The sequence below is a fragment of the Geotrypetes seraphini genome, chromosome 4 (genome assembly GCF_902459505.1).
Source record: "Geotrypetes seraphini chromosome 4, aGeoSer1.1, whole genome shotgun sequence".
NCBI lineage: Eukaryota > Metazoa > Chordata > Amphibia > Gymnophiona > Dermophiidae > Geotrypetes > Geotrypetes seraphini.
In genome coordinates this window covers 310,314,691-310,337,953 of record NC_047087.1, presented here as the reverse complement: position 1 = coordinate 310,337,953, position 23,263 = coordinate 310,314,691, and the positions used below count along the sequence as shown (strand labels likewise).

The 23,263-nt window shown below is 45.2% G+C and overlaps 1 protein-coding gene across 3 annotated transcripts in view; it reads left to right on the top strand.

Annotated features, from left to right (window-relative positions):
* The window catches only part of NRAP (nebulin related anchoring protein), a 139,344-nt gene that overhangs the window by 77,654 nt on the left and 38,427 nt on the right, over nt 1–23,263 (top strand). For 2 of the 3 annotated variants that reach the window (XM_033943728.1, XM_033943726.1), the window contains exons 22-27: nt 7,621–7,725; nt 8,938–9,045; nt 14,511–14,822; nt 17,304–17,408; nt 19,775–19,873; nt 22,921–23,025. In XM_033943728.1, the coding sequence (XP_033799619.1) occupies nt 7,621–7,725; nt 8,938–9,045; nt 14,511–14,822; nt 17,304–17,408; nt 19,775–19,873; nt 22,921–23,025 (834 nt within the window). The remainder of the gene's footprint in view (nt 1–7,620; nt 7,726–8,937; nt 9,046–14,510; nt 14,823–17,303; nt 17,409–19,774; nt 19,874–22,920; nt 23,026–23,263) is intronic. The other variant, XM_033943727.1, reaches the window with a different exon arrangement.

Sequence of the window (23,263 nt, the reverse complement as noted above, 5' to 3'; positions counted from 1 at the left end):
GCCAGCAAGCTAAAAACCATGAATAATCGAAACCGCAATTGCTGAAACCGCGAATACGGAGGGAGAAGTGTATATGTTCTGGTGCTCTTCAATTGTTCCTGCCAATAATGATGAAATGTATACACTTCTTCCTCCGTATTCGCTGTGATAGGGGATTAACAGAACCGCGAATACAGAAAAAACGCGAATAACTCTTTCATATGTTATTCGCTGTTTTCTATTAAAAACCATCGTGAATAGGGTGAAACCGCGAATAACATGGCGGGAGACCTGGCCTGTTCCTGAAGGAGAGGCAAAACACGGTGAAGAAAGTGCTTGGAATTGGCGATTTTCTCTGTAAACGCTTGGAATCGGCGATTTCTCTATGCAAACTGATGTCATTTGGGGGGAGGAGCCAGCAAGCTAAAAACCGTGAATAATCGAAACCGCAATTGCTGAAACCGCGAATACGGAGGGAGAAGTGTATATGTTCTGGTGCTCTTCAATTGTTCCTGCCAATAATGATGAAATGTATACACTTCTTCCTCCGTATTCGCTGTGATAGGGGATTAACAGACCCACGAATATAGAAAAACCGCGAATAACTCTTTCATATGTTATTCGCTGTTTTCTATTAAAAAACCATCGTGAATAGGGTGAAACCGCGAATAACATGGCGGGAGACCTGGCCTGTTCCTGAAGGAGAGGCAAAACACGGTGAAGAAAGTGCTTGGAATTGGCGATTTTCTCTGTAAACGCTTGGAATCGGCGATTTCTCTATGCAAACTGATGTCATTTGGGGGGGAGGAGCCAGCAATCTAAAAACCGTGAATAATCGAAACCGCAATTGCTGAAACCGCGAATACGGAGGGAGAAGTGTATATGTTCTGGTGCTCTTCAATTGTTCCTGCCAATAATGATGAAATGTATACACTTCTTCCTCCGTATTCGCTGTGATAGGGGATTAACAGAACCGCGAATACAGAAAAAACGCGAATAACTCTTTCATATGTTATTCGCTGTTTTCTATTAAAAACCATCGTGAATAGGGTGAAACCTCGAATAACATGGCGGGAGACCTGGCCTGTTCCTGAAGGAGAGGCAAAACACGGTGAAGAAAGTGCTTGGAATTGGCGATTTTCTCTGTAAACGCTTGGAATCGGCGATTTCTCTATGCAAACTGATGTCATTTGGGGGGAGGAGCCAGCAAGCTAAAAACCGTGAATAATCGAAACCGCAATTGCTGAAACCGCGAATACGGAGGGAGAAGTGTATATGTTCTGGTGCTCTTCAATTGTTCCTGCCAATAATGATGAAATGTATACACTTCTTCCTCCGTATTCGCTGTGATAGGGGATTAACAGACCCACGAATATAGAAAAACCGCGAATAACTCTTTCATATGTTATTCGCTGTTTTCTATTAAAAAACCATCGTGAATAGGGTGAAACCGCGAATAACATGGCGGGAGACCTGGCCTGTTCCTGAAGGAGAGGCAAAACACGGTGAAGAAAGTGCTTGGAATTGGCGATTTTCTCTGTAAACGCTTGGAATCGGCGATTTCTCTATGCAAACTGATGTCATTTGGGGGGAGGAGCCAGCAAGCTAAAAACCGTGAATAATCGAAACCGCAATTGCTGAAACCGCGAATACGGAGGGAGAAGTGTATATGTTCTGGTGCTCTTCAATTGTTCCTGCCAATAATGATGAAATGTATACACTTCTTCCTCCGTATTCGCTGTGATAGGGGATTAACAGACCCACGAATATAGAAAAACCGCGAATAACTCTTTCATATGTTATTCGCTGTTTTCTATTAAAAAACCATCGTGAATATGGTGAAACCGCGAATAACATGGCGGGAGACCTGGCCTGTTCCTGAAGGAGAGGCAAAACACGGTGAAGAAAGTGCTTGGAATCGGCGATTTTCTCTGTAAACGCTTGGAATCGGCGATTTCTCTATGCAAACTGATGTCATTTGGGGGGGAGGAGCCAGCAAGCTAAAAACCATGAATAATCGAAACTGCAATTGCTGAAACCGCGAATACGGAGGGAGAAGTGTATATGTTCTGGTGCTCTTCAATTGTTCCTGCCAATAATGATGAAATGTATACACTTCTTCCTCCGTATTCGCTGTGATAGGGGATTAACAGACCCACGAATATAGAAAAACCGCGAATAACTCTTTCATATGTTATTCGCTGTTTTCTATTAAAAACCATCGTGAATAGGGTGAAACCGCGAATAACATGGCGGGAGACCTGGCCTGTTCCTGAAGGAGAGGCAAAACACGGTGAAGAAAGTGCTTGGAATTGGCGATTTTCTCTGTAAACGCTTGGAATCGGCGATTTCTCTATGCAAACTGATGTCATTTGGGGGGGAGGAGCCAGCAAGCTAAAAACCATGAATAATCGAAACCGCAATTGCTGAAACCGCGAATACGGAGGGAGAAGTGTATATGTTCTGGTGCTCTTCAATTGTTCCTGCCAATAATGATGAAATGTATACACTTCTTCCTCCGTATTCGCTGTGATAGGGGATTAACAGACCCACGAATATAGAAAAACCGCGAATAACTCTTTCATATGTTATTCGCTGTTTTCTATTAAAAAACCATCGTGAATATGGAGAAACCGCGAATAACATGGCGGGAGATCTGGCCTGTTTCTGAAGGAGAGGCAAAACACGGTGAAGAAAGTGCTTGGAATCGGCGATTTTCTCTGTAAACGCTTGGAATCGGCGATTTCTCTATGCAAACTGATGTCATTTGGGGGGGAGGAGCCAGCAAGCTAAAAACCGTGAATAATCGAAACCGCAATTGCTGAAACCGCGAATACGGAGGGAGAAGTGTATATGTTCTGGTGCTCTTCAATTGTTCCTGCCAATAATGATGAAATGTATACACTTCTTCCTCCGTATTCGCTGTGATAGGGGATTAACAGAACCGCGAATACAGAAAAAACGCGAATAACTCTTTCATATGTTATTCGCTGTTTTCTATTAAAAACCATCGTGAATAGGGTGAAACCGCGAATAACATGGCGGGAGACCTGGCCTGTTCCTGAAGGAGAGGCAAAACACGGTGAAGAAAGTGCTTGGAATTGGCGATTTTCTCTGTAAACGCTTGGAATCGGCGATTTCTCTATGCAAACTGATGTCATTTGGGGGGAGGAGCCAGCAAGCTAAAAACCGTGAATAATCGAAACCGCAATTGCTGAAACCGCGAATACGGAGGGAGAAGTGTATATGTTCTGGTGCTCTTCAATTGTTCCTGCCAATAATGATGAAATGTATACACTTCTTCCTCCGTATTCGCTGTGATAGGGGATTAACAGAACCGCGAATATAGAAAAAACGCGAATAACTCTTTCATATGTTATTCGCTGTTTTCTATTAAAAAACCATCGTGAATAGGGTGAAACCGCGAATAACATGGCGGGAGACCTGGCCTGTTCCTGAAGGAGAGGCAAAACACGGTGAAGAAAGTGCTTGGAATTGGCGATTTTCTCTGTAAACGCTTGGAATCGGCGATTTCTCTATGCAAACTGATGTCATTTGGGGGGGAGGAGCCAGCAAGCTAAAAACCGTGAATAATCGAAACCGCAATTGCTGAAACCGCGAATACGGAGGGAGAAGTGTATATGTTCTGGTGCTCTTCAATTGTTCCTGCCAATAATGATGAAATGTATACACTTCTTCCTCCGTATTCGCTGTGATAGGGGATTAACAGAACCGCGAATACAGAAAAAACGCGAATAACTCTTTCATATGTTATTCGCTGTTTTCTATTAAAAACCATCGTGAATAGGGTGAAACCGCGAATAACATGGCGGGAGACCTGGCCTGTTCCTGAAGGAGAGGCAAAACACGGTGAAGAAAGTGCTTGGAATTGGCGATTTTCTCTGTAAACGCTTGGAATCGGCGATTTCTCAATGCAAACTGATGTCATTTGGGGGGAGGATCCAGCAAGCTATAAACCGTGAATAATCGAAACCGCAATTGCTGAAACCGCGAATACGGAGGGAGAAGTGTATATGTTCTGGTGCTCTTCAATTGTTCCTGCCAATAATGATGAAATGTATACACTTCTTCCTCCGTATTCGCTGTGATAGGGGATTAACAGACCCACGAATATAGAAAAACCGCGAATAACTCTTTCATATGTTATTCGCTGTTTTCTATTAAAAAACCATCGTGAATAGGGTGAAACCGCGAATAACATGGCGGGAGACCTGGCCTGTTCCTGAAGGAGAGGCAAAACACGGTGAAGAAAGTGCTTGGAATTGGCGATTTTCTCTGTAAACGCTTGGAATCGGCGATTTCTCTATGCAAACTGATGTCATTTGGGGGGAGGAGCCAGCAAGCTAAAAACCGTGAATAATCGAAACCGCAATTGCTGAAACCGCGAATACGGAGGGAGAAGTGTATATGTTCTGGTGCTCTTCAATTGTTCCTGCCAATAATGATGAAATGTATACACTTCTTCCTCCGTATTCGCTGTGATAGGGGATTAACAGACCCACGAATATAGAAAAACCGCGAATAACTCTTTCATATGTTATTCGCTGTTTTCTATTAAAAAACCATCGTGAATATGGTGAAACCGCGAATAACATGGCGGGAGACCTGGCCTGTTCCTGAAGGAGAGGCAAAACACGGTGAAGAAAGTGCTTGGAATCGGCGATTTTCTCTGTAAACGCTTGGAATCGGCGATTTCTCTATGCAAACTGATGTCATTTGGGGGGGAGGAGCCAGCAAGCTAAAAACCATGAATAATCGAAACTGCAATTGCTGAAACCGCGAATACGGAGGGAGAAGTGTATATGTTCTGGTGCTCTTCAATTGTTCCTGCCAATAATGATGAAATGTATACACTTCTTCCTCCGTATTCGCTGTGATAGGGGATTAACAGACCCACGAATATAGAAAAACCGCGAATAACTCTTTCATATGTTATTCGCTGTTTTCTATTAAAAACCATCGTGAATAGGGTGAAACCGCGAATAACATGGCGGGAGACCTGGCCTGTTCCTGAAGGAGAGGCAAAACACGGTGAAGAAAGTGCTTGGAATTGGCGATTTTCTCTGTAAACGCTTGGAATCGGCGATTTCTCTATGCAAACTGATGTCATTTGGGGGGGAGGAGCCAGCAAGCTAAAAACCGTGAATAATCGAAACCGCAATTGCTGAAACCGCGAATACGGAGGGAGAAGTGTATATGTTCTGGTGCTCTTCAATTGTTCCTGCCAATAATGATGAAATGTATACACTTCTTCCTCCGTATTCGCTGTGATAGGGGATTAACAGACCCACGAATATAGAAAAACCGCGAATAACTCTTTCATATGTTATTCGCTGTTTTCTATTAAAAAACCATCGTGAATATGGAGAAACCGCGAATAACATGGCGGGAGATCTGGCCTGTTTCTGAAGGAGAGGCAAAACACGGTGAAGAAAGTGCTTGGAATTGGCGATTTTCTCTGTAAACGCTTGGAATCGGCGATTTCTCTATGCAAACTGATGTCATTTGGGGGGGAGGAGCCAGCAAGCTAAAAACCGTGAATAATCGAAACCGCAATTGCTGAAACCGCGAATACGGAGGGAGAAGTGTATATGTTCTGGTGCTCTTCAATTGTTCCTGCCAATAATGATGAAATGTATACACTTCTCCCTCCGTATTCGCTGCGATAGGGGATTAACAGAACCGCGAATACAGAAAAAACGCGAATAACTCTTTCATATGTTATTCGCTGTTTTCTATTAAAAACCATCGTGAATAGGGTGAAACCGCGAATAACATGGCGGGAGACCTGGCCTGTTCCTGAAGGAGAGGCAAAACACGGTGAAGAAAGTGCTTGGAATTGGCGATTTTCTCTGTAAACGCTTGGAATCGGCGATTTTCTCTGTAAACGCTTGGAATCGGCAATTTCTCTATGCAAACTGATGTCATTTGGGGGGGAGGAGCCAGCAAGCTAAAAACCGTGAATAATCGAAACCGCGAATGCCGAGACCGTGAATACGGAGGGAGAAGCGTACCTTTGTTCCTTTTCTTTTGTCTCAAACGGTGAACTAACATGGCTGCCACACCATTTCTCTTCATTGTCTCAAAATGTTTCATTAAACTACCATATTTTTTGTTCCCAAAAACCGGGTGGTCCATCATTCACGGTAACTGAACACATTCTTTTACCCACATTTAGGGCAAGCAATTGTGCATTTACACAGGTGACGCACCGTTATAGCTGTGGAAATACTTTTAAAATCTCCCTCTCTGGTTAACAAAGGTTCAGACCATCTTCTGTCCAGTCATTTCTAAAGACTGAATCTCTGCGAGTGCAGGGCCGGCGTTAGAGGGAGGTCAAAAAGGGCAGTTGTCCTGGGCCTCACAGTTCCAGGGGGCTCCCATGGGCCAGAATGTACTTCCTTTCTCCCCACCCAGTTCCGAAGCCCACCTCATCTGTAAAAATGCAAGGAGGTTACTGGCGCGGCAGTGATTCTCCAGCGCTATCCACAGCGTCCTCAGCGCTACTCCTTTGACGCAGACCATCCATTCTAACTCCACTTCCAATTTACGCTTGAGTGGACTGCAGCAGGGGAACAGCGCCGAGAAGGCTGCGCGTAATACTAGAAGATCGCTGCCGTGCTGGTGACATCCTTGCACTTTTAGAAGTGAGGGGAGCTTTGGAACTAGGTGGAGGGAAGTGAAGGACCTCCCAGCCTATGGGGGCCCTCCCTGGAGCAGCTGGTTTTAAAATGAAGGGAGGGATGCTGGATAATAGGGCATTTGGTGGGTGGGGAAATCAGGAGAGGGGCAGGGAGGAGAGAATTGTGGGGGGGGGGGCACCCCACTTAATTTCTGCCCTGGGCCCCAGTATGTCAAACACCAGTCTTGTTTGAGCAACTCAGTGAGAGAAGGGTCACTGCTCATATGGCATAAACAAAATGACTAGCTTGAGCTCATAAGAACATAAGACTAGCCTTACTGGATAATAATAATAATAATAATAATAACAGCTTATATACCGCAGTACCGTGAAGACCAATGGTCCATCGAGCCCAGTAGCCCCAGTGGCCAATCCAAGTCCCTAGTACCTGGCCAAAACCCAAGAAGTAGCAACATTCCATTATCTCAGAATAAGTAAATTCCGGAACCCCAAATAGTAGCAACATTCCATGCAGAATCCCCAAAGAGTAGCAAGATTCTAGAACCCCAAAGAGTAGCAGAATTCTAGAATGCCATAGAGTAGCAACATTCCATACAGAATCCCTAGAGTAGCAAGATTCTAGAACCCCAAAGAGTAGCAGAATTCTAGAATCCCATAGAGTAGCAACATTCCATACAGAATTCCTAGAGTAGCAAGATTCTAGAACCCCAAAGAGTAGCAGAATTCTAGAATCCCATAGAGTAGCAACATTCCATACAGAATCCCCAGAGTAGCAACATTCTATACTACCGATCCAGGGCAAGCAGTGGCTTCCGCCATGTCGAACTCAATAACAGACTATGGACTTTTCCTCCAGCTCGATTTGGATTTTCTAGACAAACAGTTTCTGAACCTCCCAACCCTATAAAACCAGTTGAATGATAGAAGATGTCATTAATAAGGTTGATTTTTTTTGTTGTTTTTGTTTCCCTAAATAGCTCGCTTACAAATCTGGAAAAGAACACTTCCTTCACCATTATACAATCAGCAAAGACGAACCTCTCTTCCAGCTGGCCAGAACTAATGCAGCAAATCTGAGTAACGTAAGTGGAAACCTTTGAGCCTCAATTCACATGGAACATAGAGATTGGAATTCAGACGTCCAGGTTGGGAGGTGCTCAAACCGGTTTACAAATATGCATGTGGGATAAATCAAGAGAGGAACCTGGGAAGCTTTTACATGTGACTGCTGGGGCTTATAAGTGTATGTTGACCATGTTGCAAACCTATACCTGTGAATTATACTAATTAATTACACAGGCTGCAATCTATTTTCTATACCCTTCTCCCAGGGGAGTTCAGAACGGTTTACATGAATTTATTCAGGTACTCAAGCATTTCTCCCTGTCTGTCCTGGGGGGCTCACAATCTATCTAATGTACCTGGGGCAATGGGGGGATTAAGTGACTTGCCCAGGGTCACAAGGAGCAATGTGGGTTTGAACCCAGAACCCCACAGGGGGGATTGATGAGAAGAACATTTTAGACCATTGCTGGATTTCTGATAATCCCCAATAGGGTAGCTGCACCACTAATTTCAAATGGGGGAAACAGGAGCTACAAATATCACCATGCATGGACCTCTTGGTGACTCTGACCTCATTTCTTCAGCACAAAAGAGAACGGCGAGGGAGAGGCGTCTATTCAGCCAACCAAACAGACTCCTCCCTTGCCTTTCTCTGTTGTGTTGTCTGTAACCCAAGGCGAGGTGTTTCTTTCTTCACCTGTCCCTCATTTCTTCAGCACCACCCTCAGGGACGGTCCAAGGGTATTTGACACCCTAGGGAAACCGTCATCCATGTTCCCCAACCCCCCTATCAAGGAGCAGCCCAAGACCTTATCTGTAAGATCATCCAACATAGTATGATAACATAGGAATTGTTGGTAGATATGAGTCTCTGGACCTGTTTAGATGGTCCAGATGCAAAAAATACCGGCATGAGACTGATAGTGGACAAGTACCATAAAAGAAAGTCGAAAAGAATTTTGAGGACTGTATGTGTTCAGAATGATATAGTAATTCATATTCTTTCTGCTGAGAAATTACTCACTGTCAGGATCCTTCCCCCCCCCCTCCCTCACCCCCCGGCATCTTCTTCTGCATCTGTTTCAAACATAAGCCCCACTGAGACAGGATGCTAAATTTCAGCAGGCCTAGGCTACCTTATAGGCCCAGGCTCTCTCATTCTGGTGGACCTCTATACATATCACCACGTAACTTTCTTTCTAAACTGTCATCTTTTACTCTTGTTATAGATACTCTACAAGAGCTGCTGGGAGAATCAAAAGGAGAAAGGATTTGAGCTTCGTCTCGACGCGCTATCCATCCTGACAGCCAAGGCAAAGAGGGATCTGGCAAGTGATGTAAGTACAAAGATCTCCGCATGTGGACAGCTCGTTCTGGTATGGATGGGCCAGCCACCTAGGTGTGAATGATATGCCGCCTGTTTTCCATGTTTGGTTTTGGTCAGTTTGTGTAAACCGTGTCAGATCTGGTCCCTAAATATTCCACATCCACTAAGATACTGATATTCAATTTATTTAGATTTCTATCCCATTCTCCCAGAAGCTCAGAACGGGTTACAAGTAGACTTTCCCAATCGTTTGAAGACAGACTAGTCATGACAACAAATAGGTCACAGTAGACAATAACGGAGCTTATTCTAGAGACCAGACTGGTCATAGTGAAGAGTACGAGGAGAAGTCTATTGAGGAGGCAGTTTTTAATGGCCCGATTGGCGGAAGAGGAAGGTCTTTACTGCTCTGCAGAAGGTCATTAGTGAGTCTAGCGACCTGATCTGTGTGGGTAGTTGGTTTCATAGCTGAGGTCGGAAACTTATTTTCATACTGGGCAGGAGCAGAGTTTCATATAACTCTGGCCACAAGTTTTCAAGATGCTAATGAGAAATGTGCAGCCAACCCTGAGGTGGATACAAGGCAGCCATTATTTAAGCATGTTCTGGGTTCCAACAGTGGAGAGAGAGTGCTTTGCTTTCCAATGATCACCTTAAACATAGAAAATGATGGTAGATAATGACCATACGGTCTATCCGGTCTGCCCAACCATGTCATCTACCGTCCCTTCCTTTCCCGTAGAGATCCTATGTACTTGTCTCAAGCATTCCTGAATTCAGACGCAATCTTCATCTCCACCACCTCCAACTGAACAACGTTCCACACATTTAACTCCTTTCCATTAGGAAGTATTTCCTTCAGTTAGTCCTGGGTTTCTCCCATTCACCTTCATCCTATGTCCCCCTCATTCCAGAGATTCCGTTCAACTGAAAGAGACTTGTCTCCTGCGCATTTATAAATAATACTAAGGCTCTGAACTGAATGTCCTCAAACCCCACAAATACGAGTATACTATGCAAAATAGGTGTGACAAATAACTTGGGTGGAGGAAAAGACCTCAAGGGCTCAGTCTTTTCCTCCACCCAAGATATTTGTCACACCCATTTGCATAATATATTTGTGGGGTTTGAAAACATAAGAACATCGGAATAGCCTCACTGGGACAGGCCAATGTTCCATCAAGACCCTGTAGCTCGTTCTTACGGTGGCTAATCCAGGTCACTAGTACCTGGCCAAAACCCAAAGAGTAGCAACATTCAACAAAAGATTCTAGAACCCCAAAGAGTATCAAGATTCCATGCAGAATCTCAAAGAATAGCAAGATTCCGGAACCTCACAGAGTAGCAACATTCCAGAATCCCAAAGAGTAACAAAAACTTCCAGAACCTCAAAGAGTATCAAGATTCCATGCAGAATCTCAAAGAATAGCAAGATTCTGGAACCCCAAAGAGTAGCAACATTCGATCCAGGGCAAGCAGAGGCTTCCCCCATTTCTCAATAAGAGACTATGGACTTTTTCTCCAGGAACTTGTCCTTTCTTAAAACCAGCTATGCTCTCCACTCTTACCACAACCTCTGGCAATGCGTTCCAGAACTTAACTATTCTCTGAGTGAAAAAATATTTCCTCCTATTGGTTTTAAAAGTATTTCCCTGTAACTTCATCGAGTGTCCCCTAGTTTTTGTCATTTTTGATGGAGTGAAAAATTGATCCACTTGTACCCATTCTGCTCAACTCAGGATTTTGTAGACTTCAATCCTATCTCCCCTCAGCCATCTCATTTCCAAATATTTTAGTCATAGAAACATAGAAACATAGAAAGATGACGGCAGAAAAGGGCTACGGCCCATCAAGTCTGCCCACTCTTCTGTCCCACCCCATCAAGTCTGAATGCTACTGATCCAGTTCCTTAGTTCGACCCCCTTTGGGATCCCACGTGGATGTCTTTCCTCATATGAGGACATTCAGTTCTCAGCCTTAGTATTATTTATATTGGCGCTTTTTTTTTCCCCCAGACGATTTTTGGAGGTCCTGTGCATTTATGCCATAGAGGTATAAACATTTCTTTCATATCTCCTCTTTCTCTTGTTTCTTCTAAAGCAGGGATCTCAAAGTCCCTCCTTGAGGGCCGCAATCCAGTCGGGTTTTCAGGATTTCCCCAATGAATGTGCATGAGATCTATGTGCATGCACTGCTTTCAATTCATATTCATTGGGGAAATCCTGAAAACCTGACTCAAGGAGGGACTTTGAGATCCCTAATCTAAAGTATACATATTCAGATCTTTAAGCCTGTCCCCGTATGCTTTACAACAAGACCACTAGCCATTTATTAGCTGCCCTTTGGACTGACTCCACCCTGTTTATATCTTTTTGAAGGTCTGGTCTCCAGAACTGTACGCAGTTTTTTAAATGAGATCTCGCCAGGGACTTATCCAGGAACACTATGACTTCCTTTTTCCTGCCGGCTATTCCTCTTCAAATGCTCCCAAACATCCTTCTGGCGAGAGACTAAATTCACAAACCTGCCTGATCGGGACCGACCTGTTCCCGACCCAGGCAGGTCCGATGAATTCTTCAAAGTTGAATATGCAGATGGGGCGATTGGAGGAACGCCCCCATCTGCCGGCACGGATCGCTAGTGTGCAATTCCGATGCATGCGCAGACCATCTGTAGATGGTCTGCGCATGCTTCTAGACCTGTCCGAGCTTCGACTTTTAGCCCAGCGAGCCCGTGGTTTTAACCTGCTTAAACCCGCGGGTTAAAACCACAGGCTCGCAGTGTGGGGAAGGGCAGGAGAGATTCGGGGCGGCAGGCAGGAGAAAACCGGGGACGAGCAGCACAGTGATTTACATTACATTACATTACATTAGTGATTTTTATTCCGCTTGTGCCTTGCGGTTCAAAGCGGATTACATAAGAAGAGAGCTGGACATTTCCAGGAGGGTACATGACATTGGAGAATACAGATTGAGGGTATAGACTAATGACAGAGAGAGTGTGTAGACATAATAACAATGGAAGATAAATCAGGTTACATTACTATACATATCAAATATTCTGTTTCCATACGTTGGTAGGCAATCGGTTTCGGTAGGGTGAATTGGTTCCAGGGAATTTTTTTTTTTTTTTTTTTATATGTGTATTTTTTGTCGATTGATGGTATGGTGCCAGGGAGTGATCAAACCTGGTTGGTGGAAGAGGAGAGGGAGATTAGGTAGATTGTAAATACTTTTTGAAGAGCAGCGTTTTGATTTCTTTACGGAATGCTTTGAAGTCAGATGTTGAGGTTAACAATCTAGTGATGGAGGGTTCGAGTTTTGCTGCATGCGTTGCTATGAGGTTATCATAAAGCTTTTTTCGATGAGTGCCATTGAGTGGTGGATATGCGAATGGTGTCAGTGTTCTTCTTATTCTGGGTGGAAGGTTACGTTTTAGGCGATCGTTTAGATAGGCAGGTGCGGTACCGTTGAAAACTTTGAAGATTAGACAGTACAGTTTGAATTGAATTCTGGCTTTAATTGGTAGCCAATGAGAGTCTAGGTAGGCGTTGGTGATGTGGTCATATTTTCCGAGGGAATAGATTAGTCTGAGAGCTGTGTTCTGAACGGTCTGTAGTTTTTTGATCATGTTTGTAGGTGGGGTGATTTGGGGTGAGCAGGCAGGAGAGATCTGGGCAGAGCAGGGCGGCAATTCGGGGCAGAGCAGGCAGGAGAGATCTGGGGGAAGAGCATCGGGATGGCAGGCAGGAGAGATTTGGGGCTGCAGAGAGCAGATCTTCTATGGAGTTGGAGAGTCGGAAAGACTTTTTCAACTGGTCCCCAGCGGTCGCTTCTTGGGTTTATCGGCCAGCCCAGTCGATTAAAAAAATTTGGTTGGTGAATCGCGTCCCTGTCTACTTTGCATGCGTTTCTCCTCATTTGCGAAGCGGATTGCAGGAGAGGTTAGTGAATAGTGCAGGAGGGAAATCTGGTCGCAAACTGATCAGTAGACGATCGGTTTGCTTTGTGGAATCTAGCCCTTTGTCTTCACCTTTTCTACCTGTCTGGCCACTTTAAGATCATCAGATATGATCAGCACTAGAGAATGACACGGTGACAAAATTCATCACCGTTCCCGTCCCCGCGGATAACCGCGGGAAACCATCTTCATGTCATTCTTTAAGGAGAGAGGGAAGAATCAGAGTATGAATGGCCACAACCACTGACCCTCAAGCTTTGCTTTGAAGAATGCTGGTGTAGAAGGACCGAGGTTGAGTAGCAACATTCCAGAGCTGAGATTGTGATGTCATAATGCCTCATTCAACCAGTGCCTAAGAGCCAATCACATCAGTGATGTCACAATGGCTTCATTATCCTTGGCTCACATAAGAATCAGAGTATGAATGGCCACAACCACTGACCCGCAAGCTTTGCTTTGAAGAATGCTGGTGTAGAAGGACTGAGGTTGAAACAGACACTACAGAATGACAGTCTCTGGTATCCAGAGCAGATATTGTGATGTCATAATGCCTCATTCCACCAGTGCCTAAGAGCCAATCACATCAGTGATGTCATAATGGCTTCTTATCCTTGGCTCACATAAGAATCAGAGTATGAATGGGCTCAGCTGCTGACCCACAAGCTTTGCTTTGAAGAATGCTGGTGTAGAAGGATTGAGATTGATATAGACACTAGAAAATAACATGGGATTATTTCCCACGGTTATCCGCGGGGACGGGAATGGTGATGAATTTTGTCACCGTGTCATTCTCTAATCAGCACCCAAGTCCCATACCTCTTTCATGCACAAAAGAGCTTCACTTCCTAAACTCTCCTGAAATCTGTCCCTGGGCAACAGCTGCCCACTATCTTGTTCCTCTAAACAAGACCCCTTACCGATCTTATTACATTAGGGCAGGTGCATTCAGTTTGCTAAATGTGGTGCAGCATATTCAAGTGGAAATTTTTGGGTCTCAGACCATGGAGAGCCAAACAAGGGGTTGGAGACTATAACAGAGGGAGAAAGCAGAAGAAGTAGCAGATGAAATAAGCCTGCTGGAAGTTTGTTTTTCTGTACTGGTCTCCTGTTAGTGCAGTGGTGGGTGATAGCTGTGTTAGGTTAGTGACTTTCTAGACCAGGCCTGCCCAAGTCCGGTCCTCGAGATCTACTGGCAGGCCAGGTTTTCAGGATATCCACAATGAATATTCATGAGAGAGATTTGCCTGCACTGCCTTCTTGATATGCAAATCTCTCTCATGCATATTGATTGTGGATATCCTGAAAACCTGGCCTGCCAGTAGATCTCGAGGACCGGACTTGGGCAGCCCTGTTCTACCCTATACAAGAGCTCACACTCAAGGATCTGCTAAGGGGGAGAAGATAGTGGGTGGAGTAGCTGTACCCCCCTGATTTGAAGAGGTATTTTGTTGTCTTCTAGTCATTTAAAAGTGTTTAAACTTCTTATCCTCCCCTTTTTTTTTTCCTTCTGCCTAGATAAAGTACCGAGAGAGGTATGAGAAAGGGAAGGGGCAGTTGATCGGGGTGAAAGGCGCAGAGGGAGACTCTCGAATGGCACACTCACTGCACATGTCAAAGCTGCAAAGCGACCTGGAGTACAAGAGGAGGTCGGAGTCCACGAAGACGCAGTGTCACCTCTCCATGGACATGATGGACATGGTCCATGCCAAGAAGGCCCAGAGCCTAGCCACCGATTTGGGATACAAGATCCGCCTGCATCGTTACAGTGCTTTGCCCACTGATATGAAAGTGGAATGGGCAAAGAGAGCCTACGGCCTGCAGAGCGATGTGAGTCGAGGTGTTTGTCATTTATCCTGTCTTTGTTAGGTGCAGAAGTGACTCTACAGATGAAACGCGTACTTAATTTTAGCTACTTTACAGGGGCGTTTGAATACATCTGAGATGCACCTATTTAGAACACTGTAAACCAGTGTATGACAAGCTGTGTCCCTTGGCCCTCTAGTGCAGTGTTCTTCAACCACCGGTCCATGGACCAGTGCCGGTCCATAGAAATTTCCTGCCGGTCCACAGGGCCAGCACGTGCATCAGGCCCAAAACAGTGTTCTTCAACCGCCGGTCCTCGGTGCGATCGATGTGGCGTTATTTTCGAGCCAGCTCCCTCTTCCTCACTGATTCAGTGCACAAAGCCACGGGCAGCGGTTCCTATGGGCATCCTGCGCCTGAACCGGAAGCCTTCTCTCTGACATTGCAACGTCAGAGGGAAGGCTTCCAGACGCTCAAGGTGCAATTAGTACTATTATGGGGGCAGGGTCTGGGGTGGAGATTGGGTAGAGATGGGTGGGGCCTGGCCCACAACTTAGCCCAGTGTTCTTCAACCGATGCCGGTCCACAAAATAATTCTTTTATTTCTGCCGGTCCATAGGTGTAAAAAAGTTGAAGAACACTGCTCTAGTGTGCCTCCTGAGATTTCAGGTGTGCCGCAGCACACCTGGGGGGGGGGGGGGGGGAGAGACACTGGCGCCGGTTGACTGCCTACAGGAAGTGCCTCTTGCGGTGAGAGGTACGTCCTGTAGCCAGTGCATCTCCTTCTCTCTGGCTGTCTTCCCTGCTGGCACCCCCCACTGGTAACCCTAATAATGTCAAACTTTCAAAATTAATCTCCCAGAACTTTCCTGAATAAAAAAGGTTTTAACATACGCCTATCACGAAGATAAGACGTAGAATTTTTTTTCATCGGAGGGCACAATTCAGGTTCCCAATTTGCTGCCTGATAAGAAAGCATGCGTTCAAAATATATTTAAGTACAACCTCTTGCTGAAGGAAACCCAAAAAATTTCAGAATTACGTAAAAGTCGAGCAGGAATATTACATTCGAAATGATCTATTAAATAGCTCGGCAGCAGACCATGCGAAGCGTCTCAGAACAGAAGCAACCTAATTTTAAAAATAACCCTCCTTTAAAAAGCAATCTAATTTAAAATGACGCCCTTATCTTAGGCGTCCCGTTACAGACTGACCCTCTCATTATGGCGTTTGGAACAGTGAAGCGCATCAGCATTGCTTGCTTCTTTATGGATATGAGAGGAAGTGAGCTGATTGGGAAAGGAGACCGAGCTTCCCATGGCATCTTCACTTCATACTCGGTGCCCGTCTGTCCAGTGGGCATTTCTGCAGCTTTCACTTCAGTATGAGCCTTGAAAGGGTTGAGGTCTGGATCTGCGGCTGGGCCTCTGCTAGCTCACGTATTGTTCTCATGTAGTTTTTCAGGACTCAGATTCTTATTTTATTTCAAGGGCCATCGTATTTCCAACGGCTCTGATGCCGTTTTTCTGTTCTGTTCTGATCATTAGTCAGGTATCGGGTGAAATCTGCTGAATTCAGCAGTGATTGGGGGGAGGGGAGATGTCTGACGTCAGGAGCAATTTTGGAATATACAGGGCATGTGCCTTGCATGCTGAAGTGAACTACATGTTACTCTGTAAGTTAACATGTAAGTGCCTTAGCGTGTAACTGCAAGGGGATGTACATACATGTATGTGGGTGAGGCATAGGAGGGGCGTGAGGGTGTCTCCAATGAACATATGTAATTTACAGAATTCTGTAAGCTATGCCTGTTGCATGGCGCACTGAAGCAGGCTCTTTTTTACCTGTCGTTTATTAGTCTTGCCAATTCGAGTTAACATTAATATTCTATAATTGTTTATTGGAAGCTTCTAAACCGCTACTAATGACTGGGGAGTCAATTCTGAGCGGTTTGCATGAGCTTCAGTAAAGGTGTTACAATACATGAGCTCCAGTAATGGTGTTACAATACATGAGCTCCAGTAATGGTGTTACAATACATGAGCTCCAGTAATGGTGTTACAATACATGAGCTCCAGTAATGGTGTTACAATACATGAGCTCCAATAATGGTGTTACAATACATGAGCTCCAGTAATGGTGTTACAATACATGAGCTCCAGTAAAGGTGTTACAATACATGAGCTCCAGTAATGGTGTTACAATATATGAGCTTCAGTAAAGGTGTTACAATACATGAGCTCCAGTAATGGTGTTACAAAACATGAGCTCCAGTAATGGTGTTACAATACATGAGCTCTATTAATGGCACCCTGGTGCACAGATGTCATTATAAAATGATCACTCAGCAGGTGACATCAGTGCACTTAACTGGAGGATGCCAAGTTATAGAATTGTCCCATAATGTAAATAATACAAGCGGTTCCTCTGGTGTGTTTAGTATAACTGATGATCGGGAGACCATTAATGATATTTTCAAATGTTTTCTTTTTTATTTTCTCTCAGAACCAATATAAGGCGGATTTGAAGTGGATGAAAGGAGTGGGATGGATAGCCGCCGGGTCGTTGAACGTGGAGCAGGCTAAGAAGGCAGGCGAGCTCATTAGCGAGGTGAGTTTGATCGATAGCTGGTGGTAGAAATGACGGCATCGTGCTGGAAGGTTCCTCTCTGGAATAAGGAAGGAATTAATCAAGAGGCACTAACTGATTTAGTGCGCGCTGCTAACCTCAAAACACCCATTATGCATTAACATGGCCCTTGATGACTTGACTGATAGCTAGGAAAGAATCTAGGGCATACAGAGCACAACACAGACATACTCTCCATATGCCATAAAGAATTTATTTAGCTCTTTATTTGGATATATTAACTGTGTATGAAAGGATTTACCCAACAACGAAAACTAGACTGTATCATGGAGTAGGGATCATTTCAAGTGGGATGGAAGGCCATTGCTATGGAACACAGGTAAACAGAAGCCTGTGCAGCTTCTCGCATTCCCTCCCACCCCCCCCCCCCCCCCCCAATCCATGCAGCGTTTCTGTTTCTCGTAAGGTCGCCGGCAGCAATCACATCAGAGGAAAGGCCTCTGGGGTGGGCTGGTGGCTACTGAATAACACAGATCAGATTTTGTCCCTGTCCCCACGGTTAACCTTTAAAGCCATCCCCGTGTCATTCTTTAAGGAGAGAGGGAAGAATCAGAGTCTGAATGGGCCCAGCCACTGACCCTCAAGCCTTGCATTGAAGAATGCTGGTGTAGAAGGACTGAGGTTGAGATTGGCATGACAGTCTCTGGTATCCAGAGCAGATATTGTGATATCATAATGCTCCATTCCACCAATAAGAGCCAACCTCATCAGTGATGTCACAATGGCTTCATTATCCTATACTTGGCTCACATAAGAATCAGAGTACGAATGGGTTCAACCACTGACCCTCAAGCCTTGCATTGAAGAATGCTGGTGTAGAAGGACTGAGGATGAGATAGACACTAGAGAATGACAGAACATTTATTGTGATGTCATAATGTCTCATTCCACCAATAAGAGACAAGTTTATCAGTGATGTCACAATGGCTTCATTATGTTATACTTGGCTCACATAAGAATCAGAGTATGAATGAGCTCAGCCACTGACCCTCAAGCCTTACATTGAAGAATGCTGGTGTAGAAGAACCAAGGTTGAGAGAGACACTAGAGAATAACAGTCTCTGGTATCCAGATCAGATATTGTGATGTCATAATGTCTCATTCCACCAATAAGAGCCAACCATATCAGTGATGTCACAATGGCTTCATTATCCTATACTTGGCTCACATAAGAATCAGAGTACGAATGGGTTCAACCACTGACCCTCAAGCCTTACATTGAAGAATGCTGGTGTAGAAGGACTGAGGATGAGATGGTTTCCTGCGGTTATCTGTGGGGACGGGGATGAGGACACTAAGACAAAATGAGTGCATTCCCAGGCCCCTGCCAGTTAACAGCACAAGCCAAACTTTTTAAAAATCCCCCCATTGGATCTTCTCACGATTACTTTGTTAAAAGGGGGCAGGAGTGATCACCAGTTGCTCCTTCTCCACTGATGATGCCGCAGTTCAAAATGATGTCAGTATTATTTTGAAATACGGCACTATCATGGCACACAGTAAACACGGAAAAGAGAAGGATTGAAAATTTTAAAATGAAGCTCCAAATGCTGCCTTTAATGGCACACTGTTTCCATGCACTGCTCTTGACTTTTAGGTGCCTTCCCTAGACTAATAACTTTGAATGGTGTAAGATTGACAGATGCCCGTGCCACCTTTATAAACCACTTTCCAGTCACCCGACTGGCAGCTGAAAAGGACCGCAGACTGGCACTGCCTTCTGCAGCCTTGCCTGGGGACAGATGCTGGGTTGACAGCCTTTCAATTAATTGATGGTGTGACTTGAGTCTTGGATATATTTGAATAATTTCGATTTGCTGCATCCTAAGGGAGGATTATTGTATTCTTTGTGAACGCTCTTAATGAAAATTCAGCCTTCTTCTGAACACCGCCGTCAGGAAAAGCAAGCGGAGAATTCCCGGCCATGCTCAGTTAGGAAAAACCCCGTAAACGTGTATACACTAAAATGAACAAATTAAAAAAAAAAAATTAAACCAATCATTAGTGGAAGAAGTCATGGATCTAACAAATTCTAGATGTAATATGGAGTGTTATATTATGGGGAATCACAGCTAGTGGGGGCTGGGGGGGTCTCCTGCGTTCCCCTGAGCAACAGTTGAAGGGTTATGGCAAAAACAAAACCAGTATTAATCCGAAAGGACAGAGGAAGTGAACCTATCTCCATAATTATGTTGGCAAACTCAGTGTAATCTCAAGCCACCTAACATTCTCCACCCCCCCTCCCCTCTCCCCCACTCTCCCTTTCAAAGGGCATGAAAGAACAGTGCAAATTTCTCTCCTTTGATCTGCTTCTCTCTCTTCAACAGCGGACCTACCGTCAGCATCCCCATGCTTTGAAGTACACCAGTATTAAAGACACTCCTGAGATGATCCAAGCTAAAATTAGCTATAACCAAGCTGTGGATGTAAGTTCTAATAGGGCCGACAGATGTAGCTGCTCCTGGGGAGTCTAGGAATGTGTCTCTTTTGGTAACCTGGTTACAGCTAACGAGACGATGGTGGGCCCTATTTCTCAAGTTCCCTAAGAACTCTTCCTCCCAAAGGCCAAAGTGCGGAAATAAATAGGGTTCAATTCCAGCAAGAGTCAGGGTTGGCATGGAGAGAGTACACCTAGCCAGTGGCATAGCCAGGGAGGTTGGCTCCCGGCATTGCTGTGCTATGCTCCCCCCCCCCCCACACACACACTCTTCCCTGCCGTTTGAGCGCTCCTCGCCCTTCGGGTACCTCTTGCAAGGTTTGCCGCTTTCCACCTGCTGCCTCGCATCGGCCTAGGCTCCCTACTGCCATCATGTCCTGGTCCCGTGACCAGGAAGTGAAGTCAGAAGGGAGCCAAGGCCAGCGCGAGCAGCAAGAGGAAGATATTGCTTACACCGGTGAGGTACGCGTGAGGGGGGTGGGGGGTGGAGCTGACAGGAGGAGAGGCGCTGGTGCTGGTGCCCCCTACGAAGATGGCACCTCCACCCCATACTATGCCACTGCTCCTAGCCCCTTGGTATGGGACAGGGACGCCTAGCTATCAGATAACAGCAACACCTAGTGGTCAGACCTAGGAAGCACACTAACCAAGCTCTGGAGCAAATCATGATCCATGACCCCCATGGTCAAGGAGCAAGCTAGGTGAGGGAATCAGGGGGTGTTAGAAAGAAAAAAAATAATACCCTGCAGGTAAAAACTCATGGCATTATAGTCAAACAAAAGCCAGTTTCAATTGCTCCGCTAGCACAAAGGAGTAGGAGGCGGCCACATAATCAAACGCCTATTCTGAGATCAGGGCCCTGGTGTCTGGTCTCGTTTCCCCTTACATATCATTTCACAGCAGCCCTGCCCTTATTCTGAGGCAGTGTTATCAATGAATGGAAATGTAAAAGGTGGTGGAATTTGATGTACAGTGTTCCCCCGCGGGTTTGCGGTTCGTGGACTCAATCATTCATGGTCTGCTCCGACCGCCTCTTCCTGTAGTAAAGTCGGGCGACACCAATCAGGAGCTGCATGCCAAAGCAGCTCCTGATTGGTGTAGCCCAACTTTACTACAGGAAGAGGCGGTCGGAGCAGACCACGAGTGATTTTCTTTACCCGCCGGCGCTCCAGCTGCCCTCTCCTGCCTCTCCAGCCGCCCTCCCCTGCCTTTTGACAGGCGAAAAACCGCATTTGCGATTTATTGAAATTCACAGGGGTTCCTAGAACGGAACCCCCGCGAATTTCGGGGGAGTACTGTACCGCCTTTCTCTGGTTATAATCAAAGCATAGAAGTTTGCATATTACACACAAGTACTTATTTTGTACCTGGGGGCGATGAAGGGTTAATTGAAATATTTAATTATGAAGAAGAGGAGAGAATTTATGCTGCGACTGCATTTTAGGTGCTGTCCAGTCAATTTCCCAGCATGCACCTGAAAAGAAGACCTATGAAGTTGATGTTGGTTATGTTATGATATGGGAGGATTCGGGTGACTTTGGACTTATGGGAGTGTTTTTATGTTTCTTTGTTTAAATGATTACCGTATTTTCACGCATATAACGCGCGCGTTATACACGATTTTACAAACTGTGCATAACCTTGCGCGTTATACGCGTGAGCGCGTTTTACAACTTTTTTTTTTCAATCCGATCGGCATCCCCCCTGCGAACCGGCATCCTCCCCCCCCCCCGCTCGCATCAACCCCCCTCCCCCGCGATCCTACATCCCCCCAGCACCAAACATCTCTTACCCGATTGGGCACCGGCACCAGCATCAATGCACAGGACGTGCCAGTGCCCGAAGATCCTCCCTCGTTGGTTTGGGCTGGGCTGGGCTGGGCTGGGCGGTGCGATGCAGGAGAGATAATCCTTCTTCCTGCGCCGGGCTGGACTAGGCTTTGAGCATTTGCGCATGCTCAAAGCCTTCTGGTCTCGCTCTCTCCGAGATTCTCCTCTGTTGTACATCACCTTGGGTGAATCACTTCAGAATGAATCAAGTTTCCAGTGTATTTAAAATATTTGATATAATCGCAAAATCCAAATCCAATGCGATTTACATTAGTTAAAACTTAAATTAAAATAACAGATCCAACAAACAGGACAGTAAAAACTAATTATAAAAGACTAATAGATTTGAAAAAGGGAGGCAAAAAAAAAAATGGCATAAATACAATTCCAAAACAAATTAAAAAAAAAAAAGGATGGATGGATAAATGAAACAAAAGGTTGGGAACGCTAATTTAATTTAATTTAATTTCTTGTATACCGCTATACCGTGAGGTTCAAAGCGGTTTACCCACATAATTTTTACTTGACAGTGTTCCTTGGGTGTCAGGTCAAAAGCGCGCCGGGACAAAGGTGCGTCCAGACAATTGAGCGCAGTGCGGGGGTGTGCGCCACACAAAATTACTGATTTTAGGGCTCCGACGGGGGGGGGGGGGGGGCGTGGGGGGAATCCCCCCACTTTACTTAATAGAGATTGCGCCGCGTTGTGGGGGCGTTGTGGGGGGCTTGGGGGGTTGTAACCCCCTACATTTTACTGAAAACTTCACTTTTTCCCTGTTTTTAGGGAAAAAGTTAAGTTTAGGATGGTTACAACCCCCCAAACCCCCCATAACGCCGGCGCGATCTCTATTAAGTAAACTGGGGGGGGCTCCCCAACAAAACCCCGTCGGATCCCCTAAAAACTGTAATTTTCTTCGGCGTGCGCCTCCGTCTTTCGCTTAGTTGTCGGCGCGCGCCTTTGTCTTTCGCGAGGTTGTCTATGAACTGTTCCTTGTCCAATGTAGAGGTGTAAAATTTGAGTGAATCAGTTAAAAGCGTCCTTGAACAGCCAACGTTTTAGAAGACTTTTAAACTTGTTGAGTAATTTTTCTTCTCTTGTGTTGAAAGGAAGCGCGTTCCAAATTTGGGGGGATGTAAAAGAAATGAATCAACAAATAAAAAAGTAAGTGTGATTTGATCTTTTTTGTTGTTGTTGTTTTTCTGTTTCCAGAGGAAATACAAGGAGCAAGGAGAGAGCTTAAAGCATCATTTCACCGCCACCACGGACCTTCCCGAGATCTTGCAAGCAAAACTGAATGCCTCAAACATCAGTGAGGTAAGACCTTCCCCCGACTTCTACGCTTCGTGATCTCTTTTTGGAAGGAATATTATGAAACTCAAGATTATGAACTGAAACACTTTCCCCGAGGAAGGAATCTTTGATGCTAATATATATGATGACGGGACAAAAGCCTGCCGGACAAAGCCGCGCCGACATTTCGGCACAGACAATTGCGTGCAAGACTCCAGCGCGCCGCTGTAAAAGTTCATTTTAAAGAGCTCCGACGGGGTGT